Source organism: Schistocerca gregaria, chromosome 1, assembly GCF_023897955.1.
Source record: "Schistocerca gregaria isolate iqSchGreg1 chromosome 1, iqSchGreg1.2, whole genome shotgun sequence".
Taxonomy (NCBI): domain Eukaryota; kingdom Metazoa; phylum Arthropoda; class Insecta; order Orthoptera; family Acrididae; genus Schistocerca; species Schistocerca gregaria.
The window spans coordinates 505,756,349-505,779,153 of NC_064920.1; the positions used below are offsets into that span (position 1 = coordinate 505,756,349).

General features: G+C 40.7%; 1 protein-coding gene across 2 annotated transcripts in view; it reads left to right on the top strand.

Moving 5' to 3' along the window:
• The first annotated feature begins 7,166 nt into the window (after window positions 1-7,166).
• Window positions 7,167-22,805, top strand: part of LOC126354431 (THO complex subunit 6) — a 53,557-nt gene continuing 37,918 nt past the window's right edge. The window contains exons 1-2 of one of the 2 annotated variants that reach the window (XM_050004089.1): window positions 7,167-7,414; window positions 8,071-8,298. In XM_050004089.1, coding sequence (XP_049860046.1) covers window positions 7,311-7,414; window positions 8,071-8,298 — 332 coding nt within the window. In that variant the 5' untranslated portion in view covers window positions 7,167-7,310. The remainder of the gene's footprint in view (window positions 7,415-8,070; window positions 8,299-22,805) is intronic. The other variant, XR_007565331.1, reaches the window with a different exon arrangement.

Sequence of the window (22,805 nt, forward strand, 5' to 3'; positions counted from 1 at the left end):
ATTACTATTAATAAAATAACATTCTTCGGATGCTAGATGTGTTTGGTGACCCAGAATGGGATAGCAGTTATTGTTATAGTGCCGATGAGAGCTATATCATAGGTCTCCTACCCAACAGAGACTTATATATAGAAACAATTCCGAAAAATGCTACATACATAACAACAGATCAACGGTCGCTTGCCAAGCAGAGGACATTATACCATTTGATATACTGAAAGACGTGAAAGGAAATCAACAGAGATACCCACAAGTTCGATCACAGTTACTGTGAAGATACGATTCCAAAGAATTTTCCTCAATCTACCTCATTGTTTAGATAGACTAACTAAGGCTGAAATTAAAAATGGTTGAACTTAAAGTAGACTGATGCGAAATGGCGCTCTTTGTAAGACAAATGCAGAGTCGCTTGCATATATAAAGTTTTACAGACTTTTTGCGTATGTAGAGATATTGTAGGAAGTGACAAGTAGTGGCTTACTATAAGAAACGATTTAATGTATTTCTGTACGTTATCAGTAGAAGATATTCCAAAAACTGTAAAAATGCAAACATTGATGATTATAATATGATTGCTTCCTTAAACCCTTCAGCTGAAAATAAGTTGAATAAATACTGTACAAGTAATCTCTTGCTTTGTTCTCTTATATCTGGTTTTAGTTTTAAACCTGGTGGTTTTTCTGGTTAAGAAACAGCATAATGAAAATCTGTGCATGTATTTCAAACAACACCATGCATATTCTTATCCAGCCATAAAGCTTAGAAAAATTTACTGAAAGTGATGTTGTGGTCACATGGCAAAATTTTCCTATATTCTCTCGTTTATGACATTCACGCTTGACTAATTATATCTGGATATTTAGACACCAAGAATGAATTCATCAAAACAGGTCCGCTGAAAGTGCATTGTTTGTCAAATCAGACATGTCATTGTATCGTACATGTGTATGGTGGAAACTACAATGAAATTTCTTTGAATCAAACGATTGTGTAATAACATTAAACAGCATTTGATGAATATTAAAGTATTACTTAATAGCAATTTGTCATCATATTTTAGGTTTGGCAGCATGGAAAATGTTTTTGATTCTTTAAGTATGTGTGTATATTAGCCCTACCATATGCTTGACAGAAGCACAATTTTCGTGTACCGTAATTTTCATTTGTCGAAATTCCATTCTTGGATATTTAGATGTAAATACTATATCTTTTTTGTTCCTACGGACATGTGTTAATAGAAGTATTGTGCTTAAATATCTGCATGCTGCGTATCCTGCAATAAGCTTGACTTCTCCTCAATATTCAGTCTCCGTGTTTTGTTATTTTCGTTAGTTGTTAAAATTTAATTTGTAGCTATTTAAATGGGAAGAATTCATTTTTTGTTGCATGTGTTAACGTTCAATTGCGTATATAGATATTAGGGAGTGAGATATCTTTGTCCTTAAGGTGATCGTTATGGAAAAGAGCCCATCTACTGCACGATATTATATTGAAAGCTCTGTTTTGTGTAGAGTTGACTATTCTGTATCCGCTTATATGTTGGGTTCGGTAGTTCCACAGTCTAACGTAACAGTCGCGACACTTCGTCTCGATTTTGTTGCCTAGTGCGCCAGCAACTCGCCAAGCCAGTAAGTTAAACTGTTGTGTTCGGCGCGATCGTGAAAGCGAGAGCGAATAGTAGTTATTTATTTTGGCATGTACAATGGTTTTTACAAATGGGAACATAGCGTAAGGCAATAAATTGCAGCAACAACAAGAAGAAGATAACATCTGTCTTTTTTTAGGTTTCCTAAGGACCCTGAGAGGCATATACCATCATATTACTATACTGTATCGTCAGGATTCGCTTGCAAACTACATGTACGTTGATGATTAATGTTTCGTTTTAGAAATAGAAAATGGATAATGAATAGCAGAGTAGAACATCATTTGAAAAATGACCCTGTTTACCTTTATAATAATGTTAAGTTTTGTCCCCTATTTGTCGAACAAAACCAGCTCATTAATGCAGACAATGTGGAATGCAGTTATCCGAATTGTTTGGCATTCCAAATAAGGCACCTCAACAGATGATAAAGAGGAAACTGCTCCGAAGTACGACAATCCGCCTAAAGCTTTAAAACACTCCTACGGCACAGAAGAAGCCAGTTCAACTCTCCATATATCAGTGCTAGATTGTCTGCCCCCGGTAGCTGAATGGTCAGCATGACAGATTGTCAATCCTCTGGGCCTGGGTTCAACTGACGGCTGGGTTGGGGAATTTTTTCCACCCAGGGACTGGGTGCAGTGCTGTTTTCATCATCATCTATCATCCTCATCGACTGCAGGTCGCCGAAGTGGAGTCAAATTGAAAGACCCACACCCGTCGAACAGTCTGCCTGGTAGGGGGCCCTAGCCATACGATTAAATAAAATAAATAGTGCCAGATTCATCTGAATCGTCAACACAGATCTGCTTTGACGATGAACTGGTAAAATTAAGTGTAGTTATTTGTGTCTAGAAAATGTGTGTGGAGTATCAGAATGTCAAGATCGCTAGACTCCGTGCAAATGTATTACAGGACAAGGAAAGTGCCTCTCATTTTAAGTACAGACACCAACAGACTGTATCATAAGAATCAACTGAAGAGGACAAACAAATTCTAAAGACTATAGGGCCCTGATATTTAAAAAAAGATGCCCTTGACTTGTTGCTATTCCAAATTAGCATACCATCTGTACGAAGGAAAGACAAAAATAAGCTGGTTTATGTTTCGATCAGTGCGTACATTACAGAGGTATGTGGCAGGGATACAAATTAAATGTGGGATGAGTGACAATATGTTATACCTCTTTATGCAGAAGGTACAGCATTTCTCTGATACTGATAAACTAGCACATATGCCATTGGACGAAAAGGACCTAATGGTTTGATGGTATTATTGGCTTTGAGGACTTGAGGTTTACACTAACAGTATATTTCTCCCATTACTTGGCAGTTGCTAACCCCACTTAGAAAATATAAAGATGAAGGTGATACTTGTGGCAGCAGGTGACAATGACTGAAACACTGTGGTCTATGGAACCACAAATGGGACGCCGATCCCTTTTGGTTGTACAGGTACATGTCTGTGCTTCTTATGTATTTTTTTTCATTTATTGTATTTCGATCCCCCTCCCCCCCTCTCCCCCTCTGCAGGTCTGGCAGCAGCATAATAGGCAGCTCTACAACGTATAGAAAAGTTTGAAAAACATAATGAGAATGTAAACAAACAATAAAAAAGGTGATAAAACGGCTACATAAAAACTGTAAAATGGTGGAAGTTGAAATATAAAAACATGCCATTAACGATGTGGATGAAGACACACAGTAAGTAGACAGTAACAATTAAAAAACATGGCGACAGTCTGGTTTCTGTCCCCACAAGATAAAAAAACACAACTCGAGACAGTATGGTGGCTGTTCGCAACACCGATAGGAGATGCACAACACTGAACATTCACTTAAAACAGCATTACAGAGGTGACACGGCAGAAGATGGGGGTGGGCGAAGGAACCGGACTGATGAGGGGGAAAAAGGTGGGAGGAGAGGAAAAGAAAAAAATGGGGTGAGCCGATGTAGGGAGAGGACATAGAAAAACGGGGGGCAAGATGGACGTGAGAAGGGGTGGGAAAGGTAGTGGAAGGGAAACCAGAAGGATTTGGGGGAGAGAAACGAGTTAGAGAGAGGGTAGCAGAAAAAAAACAGGATGGAAAGAGGGAAGAGGGAACCCAGGAAAAGGACAGAGGGAAGGAGGGGGAGGTGAGGGTCAGAGTTGATAGGATAAATGGTGGGAGAGAGGGCATCATCCAGGAGGGGGAGTTGATGGAAGTCACCTTGGGAAAGGGGGTGAAGGGTGTAGCGGTGGAGGGTAGGGGGCACACAATGGTGAAGGCACGACAGCTGACAGGGATGGAGAGGAGAGGAGCAATCAGGGGATGAGGAGGATCAACTCAGTGGGAGGTGTAGAGGGTGCAGACACGTTTGAGAAAAAGGAGCAGGTGAGGGGGGGAGGGGAAGGAATCAGGTCACAGAGGATCCGCATGAGGGACAGGAGGCATATACGCATGGTGAGGCAGAGTGCATGGCCCTTGAGAATCTGGAGGGATCTATAGAATATGGGGGGGTGGCGGATGTCCAGGTGGCACTGGCATAACAGAGGATCTACATCTATGTGGGATGGATTAAGAATTTGTAGGTATGGAGGATGGTAGAGGGGGGTTCAACCCCCACGTCCGGCCACAGAGGAGTTTAAGGAGTTGGACGTGCTTGTGGTCTGTGGATTGGATAGAGCAGATATGAGGGATCGAGGTGAGGTGAGGTTCAATTGTGTGTCCAAGGTAGGTGAGGGTTGTGGAGACGCAGACAGGACAGATGCAGATGGTAAGGGAAAAATCAAGGAGCCAGAAGGAGTGAGTGGTACAACCTATGACGATTGCCTGGGTCTTGGAAGGATTGATTTTAAGGAGCCACTGCTTACACCATGTGGCGAAAAGGTCAAGGTGATTCTGGAGAAGGCATTGGGACCATTGACGGGGGAAGTCATAGGCATACTGCAGGAGGTGGACTGGATGGGGGGTTGGTTCATATCTGCAGTGTACAGAAGGTAGAGCAGAGGGGAGAGGACAGAACTCTGGGGTACACCTGTGGAGGGGTAGAAGATGTGGGAATTGGCACTATGGATGGTCATGTAGGAGAGGTGGTGGAAGAGGAAGGAGGCAATCTGACAGACATAGTTGATAGGAAGGGTGTAGGTCTGGAGACCAGGATGCCATACACGGTCATAGGCCTTTGTGAGGTCGAGGGAGACAAAAATGGTAGAGCAACAGGAGTTAAGCTGGAGGGTGAGGAGATGAGCAGGGCAGGAGTTGGTCATTGGCAGAGAAGAAAGATCGAAAGCAACATTGGGTGTTGGGGAGGAGGTGGTGTTAGTGGAGGTGGTGATGGATGTACTGGTTAAAGTTGGATTCCAAGAGCTTGCTGAACACTGAGGTGAGACGTATACGGTGATAGGAAGAGGTATCAGAAGGAGGCTTGTTGGGTTTGGAGAACATCAAGATACGGGAGGTTTTCCACTGGTCGGGGTAGAAGTCAGTGGCAAGGACTACATTGTAAAGGGTGGCAAGGACTGCAAGGAAGGAGGGAGTGCAGTGTTTGAGATGGTGGTAAGTAATGCGCTCGTGGCTGGGAGCGGTTTCTTATGTGTGAATCTATGTGTTTATATGACATTGATATCCACGCAGCAAGCTGCAATTCTGTCCAACGTCACAAGTGTTTCTTCATGAATGTATTGTAACTTGCCAATGGATTTGTTATTTTTATCCCTACTTGCGCTTAGTTTAGAATTATTTTAGAAACATCTATGTCTTACAACATTTACACAAACTCTCGGAGCCAAAAAAATAATTCAAATATTTCCCAAATCTCGTAGGAAAGGGAAACAAAACAAACATTATGTTTAGACGCATATGAAGTTCTCCTCTCTCACCGCTTGGAACGCTAGTGTCGCTGCAGCTGTCAAATGGTAACAACTTTAACAGCAGTGAGTGTCGCTACTGTTAAGTTAGACTGTGGTAGTTCTCCGAATTTGGAAGTCGACAGTTCTAAAAAAAAAATAAACTCACACACACACACACACACACACCACACACACACACACACACACTTTGTTCTATGTACACTTACAATTATTTATTAATTCTAGTGGTTTATATTTCATTATTTTATGTAATAATTTAAATTAAAGAATGTTCTTTCACAGATTAATATAACAGTCGCGACAGTCACTGCTGTAAAAGTTGATACCGTTTGACAGATGGAGCAACAGAGCGCTCCAAACGGCGAGTAAGATGAACTTCAGACGCGTCGTAAGCATAATGTTTGTTTTTCATCCATTTCCTACGTAATTTACGAAATATTTAAATGATTTTCTTGCCGCCAATGGTTTGTATAGTATCAGAAGGTGTATATGCTCTTAAGAATGATTCTAAAATAAGCGCAAGTATGGACAAAAAGCATGAATCGAGTGGCAAGCTACAACACATTCGTGAAGAAACACTTGTGACGTTGGATAGAATTGCAGCTTACCACGTTGATCTCAAAAGAATATGAACACACGGATTCACACGTAAGAAGCACAGACATGTACCTCTTCAAGGAAAAGCGATCGACAGCTCATTTATCGTTCTGTAGGCCTACTGTGTTTGTCACTGTCGCCTGTTGCCGGAAGTACGACCTTCATCTTTATATTATTCTAAGTGTGATAAGCAACTGCCAAATAGTGGGAGAAATATGTTGAAACATTATAATGAGCTCCACAATGAGATTTTCACTCTGCAGCGGAGTGTGCGCTGATATGAAACTTTATGGCAGATTAAAACTGTGTGCCGGACCGAGACTCGAACTCGAGGTCTTTGCCTTTCGTGGGCAAGTGCTCTAGCAACTGAGATACCCAAGCACGACCCACGCCCCGTCCTCACAGCTTTGATGATGGCTAAGCCATGTCTTAGCAATATCCTTTCTTTCAGGAGCGCTAGTTCTGCAAGTTTCGCAGGAGAGCTTCTATAAAGTTTGGAAGGTAGGAGACGAGGTACTGGCATAAGTAAAGCTGTGAGGACGGGGTGTGAGTCGTGCTTGGGTAGCTCAGTTGGCAGAGCACTTGCCTGCGAAAGGCAAAGGTCCCTAGTTCGAATTTCAGTCTGGCACAAAGTTTTAATCTGCCATGAAGTTTCATATCAGAGCACCCTCCGGGATGGTTCCTATCAAAGGGCACGGCCGACTTCATTCCCCGTCCTTCCCTAATCCGATGACCTCGCTGTCTGGTCTCCTTCCCCAAAACAACCAACCAACCTAAAAATAGACAGCTGTGGTGTCGTGTCTTCTTGTTGTTGTTGTGCAATTTATTCCTCTACAAACGCTTCCGCTTGTGAAAACCATTGTAGAATTCAAAATAAACAACCACTATTCGCTTTCACGATATCGCCGAACTCACAGTTTAAGTTACTGGCCGCTTTGGGCTCTGTTGGCGCGGTAGCAACAAAATTGAGACATACTGTCGCGACTATTATGTTAGACTGTGGTTCTTTCCCAAAGGTCAATAAAAATCTTTTTATGGTATAATCGAGTAGCCGATTTTCCGATCAGTACCACAATTGGCAAATCGATCGAGCGTGTGTGGTACAGCAAGTTACAGCCACCTGATAGAGACGGCTGTAAGTAGTGTGTTATATCTGTGACTAGCGTCTGTTCCCCGCGTGCGGTGTGATTATGTTTATTGTTTACATTGACAATCATGGTAGAGAAGTGGGTGTACAACACGGTGCTGTGTCAAACATTCTCGCCATGTGGTAATTACATGTGTGCTGGCAATACATATGGTGATGTAGCCGTTTACGAGTAAGTTGTCCTTTGTTTTTTGTTTAGAAGTTGATTTCTTTCTTACACGAATTTATTTATTTGGATTTAAATTCTGTGAAACATTTAGTCTAAGAATTGCCAGACACATTTTTCCTGCGATACAGACAAATGACTAAGCAACATCATACGGTTTTGTAAAATTTATTTTGCATTTGGTCTCGTGAGACGAAAGTTCTGTATGGGTGTGTTCAACAATGTGTAGCTTGAAAAGTGTTAAATATAGTATTACAAGAATTTTGGAAGGGTGTGTAGCTACCAAAGAACTTTTCCCGAAACATGCCTTTTGGCGGTGACATTCCTGTTGAGTCTGTGTTAAATACGGTATCATCATAGATAATATGGGATTCACAACAACTTCCTGAATCCATCAGGCCACCTGTACACATTTCCGGTAGTTTCAGTCTCCTTGGCGGACTTGAAATGAATGAAATAGTTTCTTGTAAATGGATATGCAGTATATTATTGTAATATTTCAGATCATGATATATCGAAATGCAGGGACACTACCTAGTGTCTGGAACACGGATCTGTACACAAGTAATTCTAGTTATTTATTTATTTTAGATGGGTAATTGTTTGAATTTTCTGATAGATCTATTTGTTACGTAAATGGACTGACATTATTACTTCTTCAGTTTGCAGAAAATACTAAGTCCTTCAGAGGATGTTTCTCCTCCATTTAGAAAACCAGAATATCACTTTCTGGTCAACAAGGATGTACAAATATGTAGCATGGCCACAACAAGCAAATTTCTCCTGACTGGTACTGTGGGTGAAATAAATGGCTGGGATTGGAAGTCTGTTACTTCGACATCAGGGAAAGCTCCCAAGCCATTATGGTCTCTTCAGCTTCCTTCATGCAAGTAAGTATCCAGCATATTTTGTCAATACTAATATGTCTTGCGTACCAACTAGAGTGTGGTAGTGGACTCCTGTGAAATCTTGGCTACAGTGAGAGATTGATCAGTAGCATGGTTCAAATTCTGGATTAAGTTGATAGGCAATATGGTGAGTTGGCAAAGACAATGAAAGTGAATGTAAAATAAAGGTTGTGGTAACTTATTGATCTGAAACACAGCCTGAATATAAAAGTTTAAGCCATATTTTGTGCACGGTGCCATATTTAGCACCCCTGTTGCCATGGGAATGAAAACCGCTTGGTAAATCGGATCCCATATTAGATAATGGGCAAGCATCCGATGAGTATTTTGATATGAATGTCATACATATACAGTGAAAATTGCAATTGGGGATGAGGGTACGCTACACAACTTGTACCTCACACATCTGTGCTTGATTGAACTTGTTTGTTAACAAATTGTGTTTCCACAAGAAAGTTGTACGTATTCAGAGACATGTACGGTGAAGTGACCTAAATATGAGACAAGTTCACAAAATTTGATTGTATTGTTTGAAGAAATAAGAGGAAGGTCTCTGTTTGTATAGTTTGAAGAAATAAAAAGAGGGAGGTACTTGCCCACCAAGATAGCTGTGCATTTTAAAGTGCCATGTCCAGAGCGGAGAGGTGTTCATGTCCCAGATTGAATCCATCTGACAGGTTAAAAACGATTGTCAGTGTGCCTGGTTGTGGTTTTCATGCAGTATCCCACATCCCTCACACTTTTGCATGAGTAACTCAGCACACAGACAATTGGGCTGCACATAAACTGTTACCTGGGGACACAGGGTGGCAACAGAAATGAGCCATAGTGCGAGTGGAAAATTTCTTTCTTTCTGAAACACATTCTTACAGCACTTTAAGTCTTGTTTCATCCTAAAACAGGTAAGGGCAAAATTGAGCTAAACCAAGGCTACTCGGTTAATAACTCCTGGGATTAAACTATCTTGTACTGGGAAGATAGAGCACCAGTAATTCAAAGAACACCTGTAACTTCGCCATTAAAAAAGCAAATCTTGTGTACTATGCTTAAGAAATAAAACACTCCAAAAATAAAGCAAAAATGATTTGGAACAGTAGTAGACAAGAAATAAACACAACTAGTGATCCAAATGAAACTGAATCTCCAGGAAATGGCTCTGGCAGAATGGAAACACTTAAAATTTACTCACCAAACTCAATAGTTTTGCGATGGATAATAGTCTGGCTAGTACTTTTGCGGTTATATTTATGAATGATTTAGAATGTAATTTTTTTTGCCAAGTTTCTGCAACTAAGAGAAAAAAGAAACTGTTTACCTTCAACATAATGTCAGCAATATTTTATTACTGATCTAATGTGGTACTTATGAGATTAACCCTTTTGCCCAAGGAACAGGCAGGACACACCCAAAAATAAATTTTACTGTGGAAGTAGAAGAAAGGAACTAACTATTAAGAAAGTTTACAACAACCGTAAAGTTTTGATTTTCAGAAAATCTACATGTATGGATATTATGATCAGTGCCAGTTCATGCCAATCACTGTGATATAGAAAAGCATTTCTCGTCTCATTGATTGACCAGCTCTTTTGTTTGTCTTTGTTTAACAGTGAAGAACATAAAGAACTTAGTATTTTCAAGCTAATTGCAACAGCCAGTGGTTTTTCTGCAAATGACATTTTGTTCATTATGTGCTCTTTGCAATAGGCTTTAGCGATCAACAATGTCGTTTGCTGTAGTTGTGTATAGTGTCATTTTTATCATGGCTGTCAAGGTGTTTATGTGCTAGCATCAGAAGTGCTGCATTTCAGCACCGTCAGAGTCTGTTTAAGTCTTTGATTTTTGAGTGCAATAGAGTATGTACCTACACATTATTGTTCTAAAGAGATGGTTTTGTTCACATGATAAGCTTCTCTTAAGCTGCTTTTCCTAATAAGATATTTTGCTCCCTTGTGGTGTTAAATAAAGATATTATTCTACTGTGCGTAGAGTTACAATTTGTGTACCAGCCTGGATGAATAGTGTGACACACAAAATTAAATTGTTCGGACAGTCCATACTTAGCCTTTCTGAAAATGCTAAAGAAATCAAAGATAAAAACTAGGCAAATACACACTTATATGGAAAACAGAAGTAGTAAGGAAAGAATGGGTCATTCCAATAGAATTTAATGGCAATATGTCCCAGCAAATGGAGAAGTGTGTTAGGCAATTTAATGTTAGATGTGGTTTCCAGTTTAACAACAATCTAAAACATCATGCAGAGTATAAGCTGGGAAGGGCATGTGAAAAATTTGATGGCTCTGGGGTATACTGGATTAAGTGTATCATAATTACCAAACTGATTGCTGTTTCTGTAAGGTTTAAGCAGCATTTACAGCCATGTACTATTGCTTTTCAGAAAACCTGTATTTATAGATATTATCAGTGCTCTATACTATAGGGAGTGTTGAGAATAGTATACTTATTCTCCATAGGTGCATAAAGGCCAGCTCACAGTTTTTCTGAAAGAGCTTGAAATTTATAAAGGCAAAAGACAGGAGTCAGCTAGAACAATCAGTGGGCAAACTGATTTTGTGCATAATATCTATGTTACTTTGTTTGAAACGATTTACATTGATCATTGAATACTGGATCTTACTATTAGGAAAGTTAACAATAAACATAAATTTTTGATTTACATTGCTTTGGGGTTGCACTTACAAGGGGATAGCGCCTACTAATCATAGTAAATTTCAACCAGATTTATGGTTTATGGAAGGATTGACCAGAAATGAAAGTGAGAGGAGCGCGAGGTCCAGATGGTCAAGTATTTGGAGAGTCAGGGCGAGGCATGAACCAGTGGTTGGCACAGCAGGTAGAGCACAGAATGGTAATCCAGGGTTCATGGGTTGATTCCCTATGTGGAAACATCTTTCATTTTCAGTTTTTATGTTACTTACACTGCAAATAAACTAAAGTATGAACAAAGGAACACACTTGTAACATAGTATACTTTAACCCTTTCTGGAAAATTATTTCCAACAGTCTGTATGGCCTCTTTTGGACCTTGGACTCAAAAAATGGGGGGTGAATATCTGGCAGAATATAGGAATACCACCAACACCTTGTCAAAAAGTGGGAAACTTAAAGTAGCCTCACACAAAAGCTGGTGTGATGAAGCTGTATCTGCAGTGAACAATTTTTTTCTGTTAATTGACTCGTGGGGATGACAAATCTGTTCATGAAATGCTTTGAGGACTGGTCACTGATGAACTGAAACCTGTTTTTTTGCTGTCAATATCTTGTCAACATTTTTGTCATTTGAGCACATGAGCCCAAAAAGCTACAGGATTTCATAGAACATCTGAATTCCATCCTTGAAAGCATCCATTTTACCATGAAAATAAAAAAAGGTAGCAAACGTCCTTTTCTTGACATCCTAATTGATCAGCCCGACGGCTCGCTTGACCATAGTGGGCGCTGTAAGCCAATGAAAGCAGATTTATGTCTCCAAGTACCTAGCTGCTAGCATTCCTTGCAGAAGAAGAGCACGCTGAACACACTAATACACCGCGCATACTTCATCTCAGATGAACAAAGTCTGACAGCAGAGCTGTGGCACTTGCAATCCATCTTCCATGAGAATTGATACAGCAACCAGCAGCTTTAGATGGCGCTACGACACAAGAGCCCCAAAAGCGACGTGGAAGAAGAACAAAAGAAGATCACTTTCATGCCATTTACTGACTATGTGTCATCAAAACTTGGCATACTACTGCAAAAACACCACATAAGACAAATTTTCCACTCACCACTCAAAACAATGAAAGATGCCCTGTATCTCAACAAAGAGAGTGGTGTTCCAAATTCTGTGTGAATGGACAAATCATTCGCACGTTTAGGGACTGATGAATGGAATGTGAACACAACACCCGCTTACTACAGCCTAACAAATCTTAGTGAAACACTGCATTGAAAATGGACATACAATTAATTACCAACAGACCAAAGTACCGACTACAACGATAAATTTTGGGACTGCATATTCAAAGAAGCAACTGACAATTGAAATTCATAGGACTGATATTTAATCAGCTGGGACACTGGCTTCCAACTCAGCAAGACATAGGAACCAATATTAAGGTCCACCAAAGCACAGTGTTGAGGACTTCCGACGACCAGATCAGGCAGTAGATCCGAGAAACATGGAAGCAAAAGCAAAACCAATATTCTGAGGCGGTTTTCCTCCTCCTGGGATTATGCAGATACAGAATCAATTCAAATTAGGTTCTTAGATGGTTTATTGAACAAATATAGTTCCCTACAACTGAGTCAGGTGTGGAACCCTGCAGTGAACCAAAAAGAAGCAAAACCTTCCAGTATATTGCTTCCACAGCTGCCGAAAATAGTGCAGGCACTGTATACCGCAGTACGCAGCCGGTCACTGTTGCTGCCGCTGCCACCACCACCACCGCCGCCAGCACCACCACTTACTATGGTTGCTTCACAGACAGCGATGGAAGTCGTGAGATGGTGGGGGTAACAGCCCATGTACATAGGATGCTGACACGAGCAGAGCAGCAGCCATCAGAAACCACTTGAAGATGACAACAAGCCTGTTTGCTGAAATATCATGCAGAACTTAGGATGTGACACATGCAGATACATGAAAATTCTATTAATGTAATGTGTGCCACAACAGAAGCAAAAGATGCAAGGCTCAACCTTAGCTGTCACAGCTCAGATGATAGCCGAAGAAGCCAGGTGGTTCACAACCAACAGTTTAAGTCTTACTCCCACAAAGAGTTATGTTACATAGTTCCAGATAAGCAGTAATGACCTTTCACCCTCAACATAATGGTCTTACACTGATTAAAGCAAAGTGTTTAAAATTCATTGGGATCCAGCTGGAAAAATAAGTTAAGATGGAGTCAACACACAGGTAAAATAATCTAGAAGCTCAGTTCTGCATGTTTTGCCCTTAGAAGTCTCTCTCACTGTGTTCTCCTAAAAACAAGAGTGTTGTCTCATTTGCTTATTTTTGCTCCCAGTTGTCTTATAGATTATCTTCTTGGGCAGTGCACCTAATGTAAACAAAGTTCTTGTTCAGCAGAGGTGAGTAGCAAGAATATTTTAAGGTAGATAAATGTATGTCATGCAGAAGCCCATTAATGGATTTTTTAATTTTTACACTGACTTACCAAAACATTCACTCATCAATAGTTTTTGTTGCTTATGATATAAACTGGTTTTTACTGAACTGTGATGTACATAATCACAAAACATGCCACAAAGATAATTTTCATTAGAGTTTGCCTCTTTATGTACTCTGGTGGGAAGCTAAACAGCAAACTCTTGTTTGGCGTAAAAGCAAGAAGCTGAGAATACTCATCAGTCCAAAAGAAAATAAAAAAACCTGCATCTTGGGCCCTTGTTTCTGCAAATTATCTGAGTACCTAGAACCAGACTGAAAATGTATGTTAGTTGGATGGCATGTAAAAACATTTATTATGAAGGTGTAAAAATGTAACCATATAAACATGACTTGGAATTGGTGATGTAAAAATTTTGGCTCTGAAGTATACCATTGCAATCAAGTAAATATTAAGCTGCTAATAGCAGATAAACAGCAGCTATTCAGGGTGATTCAGCTGCCCCTACTGACGTCATTTTATGCAGACTGCAATGTTAAATCTGGCCTGCAAAAACTATGCAAAAGATTTTCTTATTCTCTCATTTGCTCCACGCATAATATAATTTGAACCCAAACAATTACGTTTGTTATTGTCACTGTTGCATTTCGAAATCTTTTCTGTCATCTTATTTTCTCTTTCTGTTTTTGCAAGTAGTTTCACTTTGTATTCACCTTCTCATTTTTACCGCAATCCACCATACAATTTTAACCCGCCTGTATATACTCAATAATACGTTACACACTCCCCCCCCCCCCCCCCCCAAAAAAAAAAAAAAAAAAAAAAAAAAAAAAAATCTGCTTTCAACACCACCGCTGCTATAAAATCCACCGTTTCCAGTTCACAAACAGTTCCTTTCACCTATTAAACAACCATTTCGGCTGGTTCTAATAACTTTCGCTTTATTTCGATTTCCGTTTTTCCCACATCACTGTTAATTTTTAGCCGCTCCCCACAGTTTTAACGTCATTATTTCTTCGTCAGACAATTGTTAGCCTCACTTTCATAATCTGCCACCACAAAACCACTCCTTTTAATACATTTACACACAGTTTTTTTGAAATTTTCCCGAATTTGTCCACCCTTTAACGTGTTTTGGCAGCAACACAACCACCTAACCTTTTTGCACATCGTTGTCTACCAACCCAAGTTCACCACAGGATCGACATAGCCCAGCGTTAACCAACACTTTTTCGCCTTTTTTCACACCAGATCTCCAGTTGCTTCCTAGTTCACCTTTATCTCTCCCCATATATTTTTATTTTCATTTTCATTTCTGCCCCATGTTCTAATACCATGTCACCCTCACAACACCCCCACAATGACCCCATTAAGTTTTATTTACATTCCCTCCGCAAACATGCCTTCGTTCTAGCCAGATTACATTCCCATATTTTATTTTCTCAGGCTTGTCTGACACTTGGCATTACCCCCACATGCCTCACACTTAAAGTTCCCATCTCTGGCTGTAACCCTTCAGTCCCTATACCAGTTCCAAACTGAGCAATCCATTGTCCTCACCCACCTAATCCTTCACCTACACATCAACTCAGCCAATGAACACACCTGTCAACTCCTATCCTTAATAAAAGTCCTCAATCTGTCCTCTCCCACATCCACACTGGCTGTTCAGAGCACCGTCCTACAGGCCAACTGCAAATTAGAACAGCATGCCACCCTCCACCTCAAAAAACTATCCAATCTCCTGGTTTCCGCCTCTGGTAAGGCAACTCGCTCACCCTTCACAACCTTTCCAGCAAACCTCAACCTCCTCTCATTGCACACAGACCCAGTCTCTGCCATCTACTTAATCTCCCACTTCCAGCTCCACTCCCCCAAAAAGCTCAAAATTCCAATCAACACAATCTGGAACCACAACACCCTAATTCAGTAGTTAACCTTTCCTCCAAACCTCTCTCCCAATCTGAAACCTCTGTCCTATCCAAAGGCCTCACCTTCAGCCTTACCCCCAGATTCAACCAAACAGCCCTCGTCAAAGATTTACTGTCCGACACTCATACTCTCTGCTGGAAGTATCACTTTGCCAAGAAGAAAAATGAGCCTAATGCTACTCCTAATGATCCAACTCCCCAAGACACTATCCAAATTGAACCCTGCCTGGAACAGTTCCATCCTCCATCACAGCGGGACCCACCTCCTCTTCCTCAAAATCACCCTCTCCAAACCTTCCAGGAATTTATGACTTCCAGCCTTGCCTCTCAATCCTTCTTAAAAAACCTCAATCCTACTCCCAACATCACCACTGCTGTAGCCCAGGCTATCCGTGATTTGAAGGCTGACCGACCCATCGTCATTCTTCCAGCAGACAAGGGTTCCACGACCGTGGTACTTGATCGTCGGGAGTATGTGGCTGAGGGACTGCGTCAGCTTTCAGACAACACTACATACAAAGTTTGCCAAGGTAATCCCATTCCTGATGTCCAGGCGGAGCTTCAAGGAATCCTCAGAACCTTAGGCCCCCTACAAAACCTTTCACCTGACTCCATCAAACTCCTGAGCCCACCAACACACTACACCCCTACCTTCTACCTTCTTCCTACAATTCACAACCCAATCATCCCGGCCGCCCCATTGTAGCTGGTTACCAAGCCCCCACAGAACGTATCTCTGCCTACGTAGATCAACACCTTCAACCCATTACATGCAGTCTCCCATCCTTCATCGAAGACACCAACCACATTCTCGAACGCCTGGAATCCTTACCCAATCTGTTACCCCCGGAAACCATCCTTGTAACCATTGATGCCACTTCCTTTTACACAAATATTCCGCACGTCCAAGGCCTCGCTGCGATGGAGCACTTCCTTTCATGCCTATCACCTGCCACCCTATCTAAAACCTCTTTCCTCATTACCTTAGCCAGCTTCATCCTGACCCACAACTTCTTCACTTTTGAAGGCCAGACATACCAACAATTAAAGGGAACAGCCATGGGTACCAGGATGGCCCCCTCGTACGCCAACCTATTCATGGGTCGCTTAGAGGAAGCCTTCTTGGTTACCCAGGGCTGCCAACCCAAAGTTTGGTACATATTTATTGATGACATCTTCATAATCTGGACTCATAGTGAAGAACTCCATAATTTCCTCTCCAACCTCAACTCCTTTGGTTCCATCAGATTCACCTAGTCCTACGCCAAATCCCATGCCACTTTCTTTGCCGTTGACCTCCATCTTTCCAATGTTCAGCTTCACACGTCCGTCCACATCAAACCCACCAACAAGCAACAGTACCTCCATTATGACTGCTGCAACCCATTCCACATCAAACGGTCCCTTCCAGCCTAGGTCTCCGTGGCAAACGAATCTGCTCCAGTCCGGAATCCCCGAACCATTACACCAACAACCTGAAAACAGCTTTCGCATCCCGCAACTACCCTCCCGACCTGGTACAGATGCAAATAACCAGAGCCACTTCCTCATCCCCTCAAACCCAGAACCTCCCACAGAACAACCCCAAAAGTGCCCCACTTGTGACAGGATACTTTCCAGGACTGGATCAGACTCTGAATGTGGATCTCCAGCAGGGATACGACTTCCTCAAATCCTGCCCGGAAGTGAGATCCATCCTTCATGAAATCCTCCCCACTCCCCCAAGAGTGTCTTTCTGCCATCCACCTAACCTTCGTAACCTCTTGGTTCATCCCTATGAAATCTCCAAACCACCTTCCCTACCCCTGTAACTGCCCCCGGTGTAAAACCTGTCCCATGCACCCTCCCACCACCACCTACTCCAGTCCTGTAACCCAGAAGGCGTATACGATCAAAGGCAGAGCCACGTGTGAAAGCACACATGTGATTTACCAACTGACCTGCCTACCCACTCGCATGAATGGACACAGGCAGACAGTGTTTGTTGGTAATGAGGATCACCCTGTGGCTAAACATGCCTTGGTGCATGGCCAGCACATCTTGGCACAGTGTTACACCGTCCGGGTTATCTGAATACTTTCCACTAACACCAACCTGTCAGAACTCCAGAGATGGGAACTTGCCCTTCAGTATATCCTCTCTTCTCATTATCCGCCAGGCCTCAACCTCCGCTAATTTCAAGTTGCCGCCGCTCATACCTCACCTGTCTTTCAACAACATCTTTGCCTCTGTACTTCCGCCTCAACTGACATCTCTGCCCAAACTCTTTGCCTTTACAAATGTCTGCTTGTGTCTGTGTATGTGCGGATGGATATGTGTGTGTGTGTGTGTGTGTGTGTGCGAGTGTATACCTGTCCTTTTTTCCCCCCTAAGGTAAGTCTTTCCGCTCCCGGGATTGGAATGACTCCTTACTCCCTCCCTTAAAACCCACATCCTTTTCTCTTTCCCTCTCCTTCCCTCTTTCCTGATGATGCAACCATGGGGTGCAAAAGCTTAAAATTTGTGTGTGTTTGTGTTTGTTATTGTTTCTATCAACATACCAACACTTTTGTTTGGTAAGTTACAGAATCTTTGTTTTTATAACTACATTAAATTTCTTGCTGGGACGTGTTTCCATTAGGGGACTACAGCTTTTAAGTTATTCAAGAAAAATATGCAAAATTGACCTTCAGATATACCTTTACCCCCCACAGTCATACATCAACAGTCAGGATTTCTAGTGTGTTGTTCTTTGCAACGCCTTCTACCACTATAAAAAAATTTTCTGATTACACGAACTATTCACGATACCTGACCTTTTTTGGACACTATTGCTCTATTGATTAGACTATTACACCATCAGCATAGTCAGATATTTCATTAACATTATTAACTTAAACATGTTCTTAGGGTAATGAAAGAAAAATGACTTTTTTCTAAGCATTACGCTAAAACTAATTATCATGACAATCTGATACAAACTCAGCCCTTACTAGCACAGTAGTTTTGTTGTTGGAAGGATTGATGAATACATTTCTGTAATAGTCTATTTTATGACATTAAAATTAAAAAATTATTGTGTAGAATTTACACAAGTATAAATTTTACAATTGTTAACTGCGTAACTAAGCCACTGGTATAGAGGTCAGTCACTGAACACCAAAAATGGTCAAATGTGGGAAATGTGCCATGAACAATTTACTAGAAATCCTGACCGGTGGGGGCTGGCATGAGAGTGTGGATGAGTTTGAAGGTCACTTTTCTGTTTTCTTGAATAAGTCAAAAACTGTGGCCTCTAGGGAAAACATACCCCAGTGCAAAATCTGTAACTACATTAAATTTCCTACAATAAGATCCTGTTCATTTTTTTTCTAAAGGACTAATAGTTTGCATGTAATGAGCGAGAGAATATCAAAATCTTGCATGTGGTTTTTGAAGACCAGATATAACATTGGGGTTGCATAAAATGATCTTGGTTTGGGCAGCTGAATTAAACTGTATAGCAAAACAGAGGAGGCAGCAGTCTTTTTTTTCTTTTTTCCAGAGTTACTCAATTAATTTTAAATGGTGCAAGTGTGAATCACTAAGTAGTATAGTGATAGTTTTTTGTTAATATATTATACAGATTGACTTTCAGTGCTGTCCTGAAGCCCTACCAAGTCAGAAATGTATGCAGAAATCTAAAATCTGGGACAAAATTAAAACTTATATAAAGTTTTCCAGCACATTTTACAGTTGTGGAGGTGAAGGTAGAGTAAAAATAGAAATTCGTATTCAGAAGCCTGAACAGAATTTTTGTGACATGTGCTTCAGATGGACTTTGTTAGACAGGTACAGGTACATTTGTATTAGAAAAGAACTTCGTAGTAAAATTACTACAACCAATAGAAGACGGCGTTAACAACAATAGACTGCCTAGCAATGTATTATCTACTTTAGCCCTAAAGTGTGCCCAAAAGGAAGGGATGCAGGAATCCAAAAGAAGAAATGGGTATCAGATCAGGGTATATCATAGAGTAATCTTTGAATAGAAGAGAAAAATAAAAGAAAGACTCTGAAAAGAAAAAAGATGCATATGTTTGAGTGGTTGAGGATAATAACCTTGAGAAATGATTTCAGAGCCAGTAGAACAGGTGAAGAGAGACTGTGAAATGAAGCCTATGGAAGATGAAACTTGAATAAAACTGGTTTAAGTTAAAGGGGTGAGCCTGTGTTGTGGAACCATTTTAACAAGTAAAACGTGGGAAATTCCATATTTTGCAACTGCAATCAGGTGTTATGTAGACCAGATACTTTTTACTTTATTTATTATTAGCTTGCTTGATCAAAACAAAGCACATAAAATGAAAGTGGCAATATAAAATTGTGCAAATGATAAAATGTTCTATATCAGTACAGTGCAGTGTGCTAAAAAAAGAATGTTATTTGTAGAAGAATGCACGAAAATAATGTAGGAACCAAAAGACTGACCACTGAAGATACTTTAAGACTTTGGAGATGAGTGATGTAGCTCCTATGTCTCGGCAAATGAGATCGTAGAAGTCAGTGAACCATCGCTAGCAAAGTCGGCTGTACAACTGGGGCGAGTGCTAGGAAGTCTCTCTAGACCTGCCGTGTGCCGGCGCTTGGTCTGCAATCACTGATAGTGGCGACACGCGGGTCCGACGTATACTACCGGACCGCGGCTGATTTAAAGGCTACCACCTAGCAAGTGTGGTGTCTGGCGGTGACACCACAATGGTTTTATAGTGCAGAACTCAAAAGTAGAAAAGGATAGCTAAAGATGTAATTGTACACAAACTGAAAAAAAATGTACTTTCATTTTGCAGACAAAATCATTGCAGTTTGTGAAATTGGAAGACATTAGGAATGTATTTCTTTTGACAACAAAACACAAGGTAACTGCATCCTATGTTTATGTCAGAACAAAATTAGGAATGACAGAGGAGGTGAAACATGGCTGCATTTTGGATTATAATAAAAGTATGGTTGGTATGGACAACTTTATCTGATACTACCCTTTTGTGAGGCAGTAAATAAAGTGACAGAAGAAAGCTCATATTCATGTTTTTACAATGATGATTGTAAATTGGTGAGTTTATTTAAAAGTTGAGGCTTACTAGCAGACATCTTGTTGAATTCGCTACTGAATTGGCAGTGCCTCTAATATACCAAGAAGGGTGGCTTGGTTGAATCAACTTCCTCTCAAAATAATTAACTTGCAAGCAGACTTGGTGGAAGACTTTTCCTAAATTGACTCCAGTTACAGAAATGTCAATGGGGCCTCAAAGGAGATGGGAAGTTTGTGCAGAATGAAGCAAGGGAAGATCTGGAAAAGTGACAAGGAAAGATACCAGGTAGTACTGCAAAGAATGTAATGTAGGACTCTGTTTTCTAAAATCCTTTGAAATTTTTAACTCTAATGCAAATGGAGCTACATAACTACATTTTCAACCAGTTTTAATTTTAGTGCCAAATGGTTTCTAATTTTGTGTGCATTTAGGAAACAAAGGACACTGTTGTTTTCCTTCTTGCAAAAACTACATAGTTTAATTTCAATGTAAAAGGAATGTTCACTGATGTAAGTGTATGTCTCATTGCATGGTTTCATTGAAAATAGACCCTTGTTCCAAATGCAATAAACTGACATAATTTCTTTGCTGTAGAAACTACTCCATAACATTTAGAAAACTATGAGAAGGCGCTGTCTCAGATAATTGAAATAAGTCCTGGCAGCCTAGTTCTTGAGGTATTAAATAAAGCAAAATAAGTCTGATTCAAATAAGTCTTTATTGGTCATCAAAGACAGACTAACTCCCATACCTCTTGTAACGCTGCAGTTATGGAAGAGAGGCCTCAAAACAAAAAGAAACTATTTAAGTCTGTTGTTTTTGTTGTTGTTGTTTTGTTGTTGTTGTTGTTGTTGTGGTCTTCAGTCCTGAGACTGGTTTTAATGCAGCTCTCCATGCTACTCTATCCTGTGCAAGCTTCTTCATCTCCCAGTACGTACTGCAACCTACATCCTATCGAATCTGCTTAGTGTAGTCATGTCTTGGTCTCCCTCTATGATTTTTACCCTCCACGCTGCCCTCCAATACGAAATTGGTGATCCCTTGATGCCTCAGAACATGTCCTACCAACCGATCCCTTCTTCTGGTCAAGTTGTGCCACAAACTTCTCTTCTCCCCAATCAGACTCAATACTTCCTGATTACTTGTGTGATCTACCCATCTAATCTTCAGCATTCTTCTGTAGCACCACATTTCGAAAGCTTCTATTCTCTTCTTGTCCAAACTATTTATCATCCATGATTCACTTCCATACATGGCTACACTCCATACAAATACTTTCAGAAATGACTTCCTGACACTTAAATCTATACTCGATGTTAACAAATTTCTCTTCTTCAGAAACACTTTCCTTGCCATTGCCAGTCTACATTTTATATCCTCTCTACTACGACCATAATCAGTTATTTTGCTCCCCAAATAGCAAAACTCCTTTACTACTTTAAGTGTCTCACTTCCTAATCTAATTCCCTCAGCATCACCCAACTTAATTTGACTACATTCCATTATCCTCATTTTCCTTTTGTTGATGATCATCTTATATCCTCCTTTTAAGACACTATCCATTCCATTCAACTGCTCTTCCAAGTCCTTTGCTGCCTCTGACAGAATTACGATGTCATCGGCGAACATCAAAGTTTTTATTTCTTCTCCATGGACTTTAATACCTACTCCGAATTTTTCTTTTGTTTCCTTCACTGCTTGCTCAATATACAGATTGAATAACATCGGGGAAAGGCTACAGCCCTGTCTCACTCCCTTCCCAACCACTGCTTCCCTTCCATGCCGCACGACTCTTATAACTGCCATCTGGTTTCTGTACAAATTGTAAATAGCCTTTCGCTCCCTGTATTTTACCCCTGCCACCTTCAGAATTTGAAAGAGAGTATTCCAGTCAACATTGTCAAAAGCTTTCTCTAAGTCTACAAATGCTAGAAACGTAGGTTTGTACTTCCTTAATCTAGCTTCTAAGATAAGTCGTAGGGTCAGTATTGCTTCACGTGATCCAACATTTCTACGGAATCCAAACTGATCTTCGCCTAGGTCGGCTTCTACTAGTTTTTCCATTCATCGGTAAAGAATTCGCGTTAGTATTTTGCAGCTGTGACTGATTAAACTGATAGTTCGGTAATTTTCACATCTGTCAACACCTGCTTTCTTTGGGATTGGAATTATTATATTCTTCTTGAAGTCTGAGGGTATTTCGCCTGTCTCATACATCTTGCTCACCAGATGGTAGAGTTTTGTCATGACTGGCTCTCCCAAGGCCGTCAGTAGTTCCAATGGAATGTTGTCTACTCCGGGGACCTTGTTTCGACTCAGGTCTTTCAGTGCTCTGTCAAACTCTACACGCAGTATCGTATCTCCCATTTCGTCTTC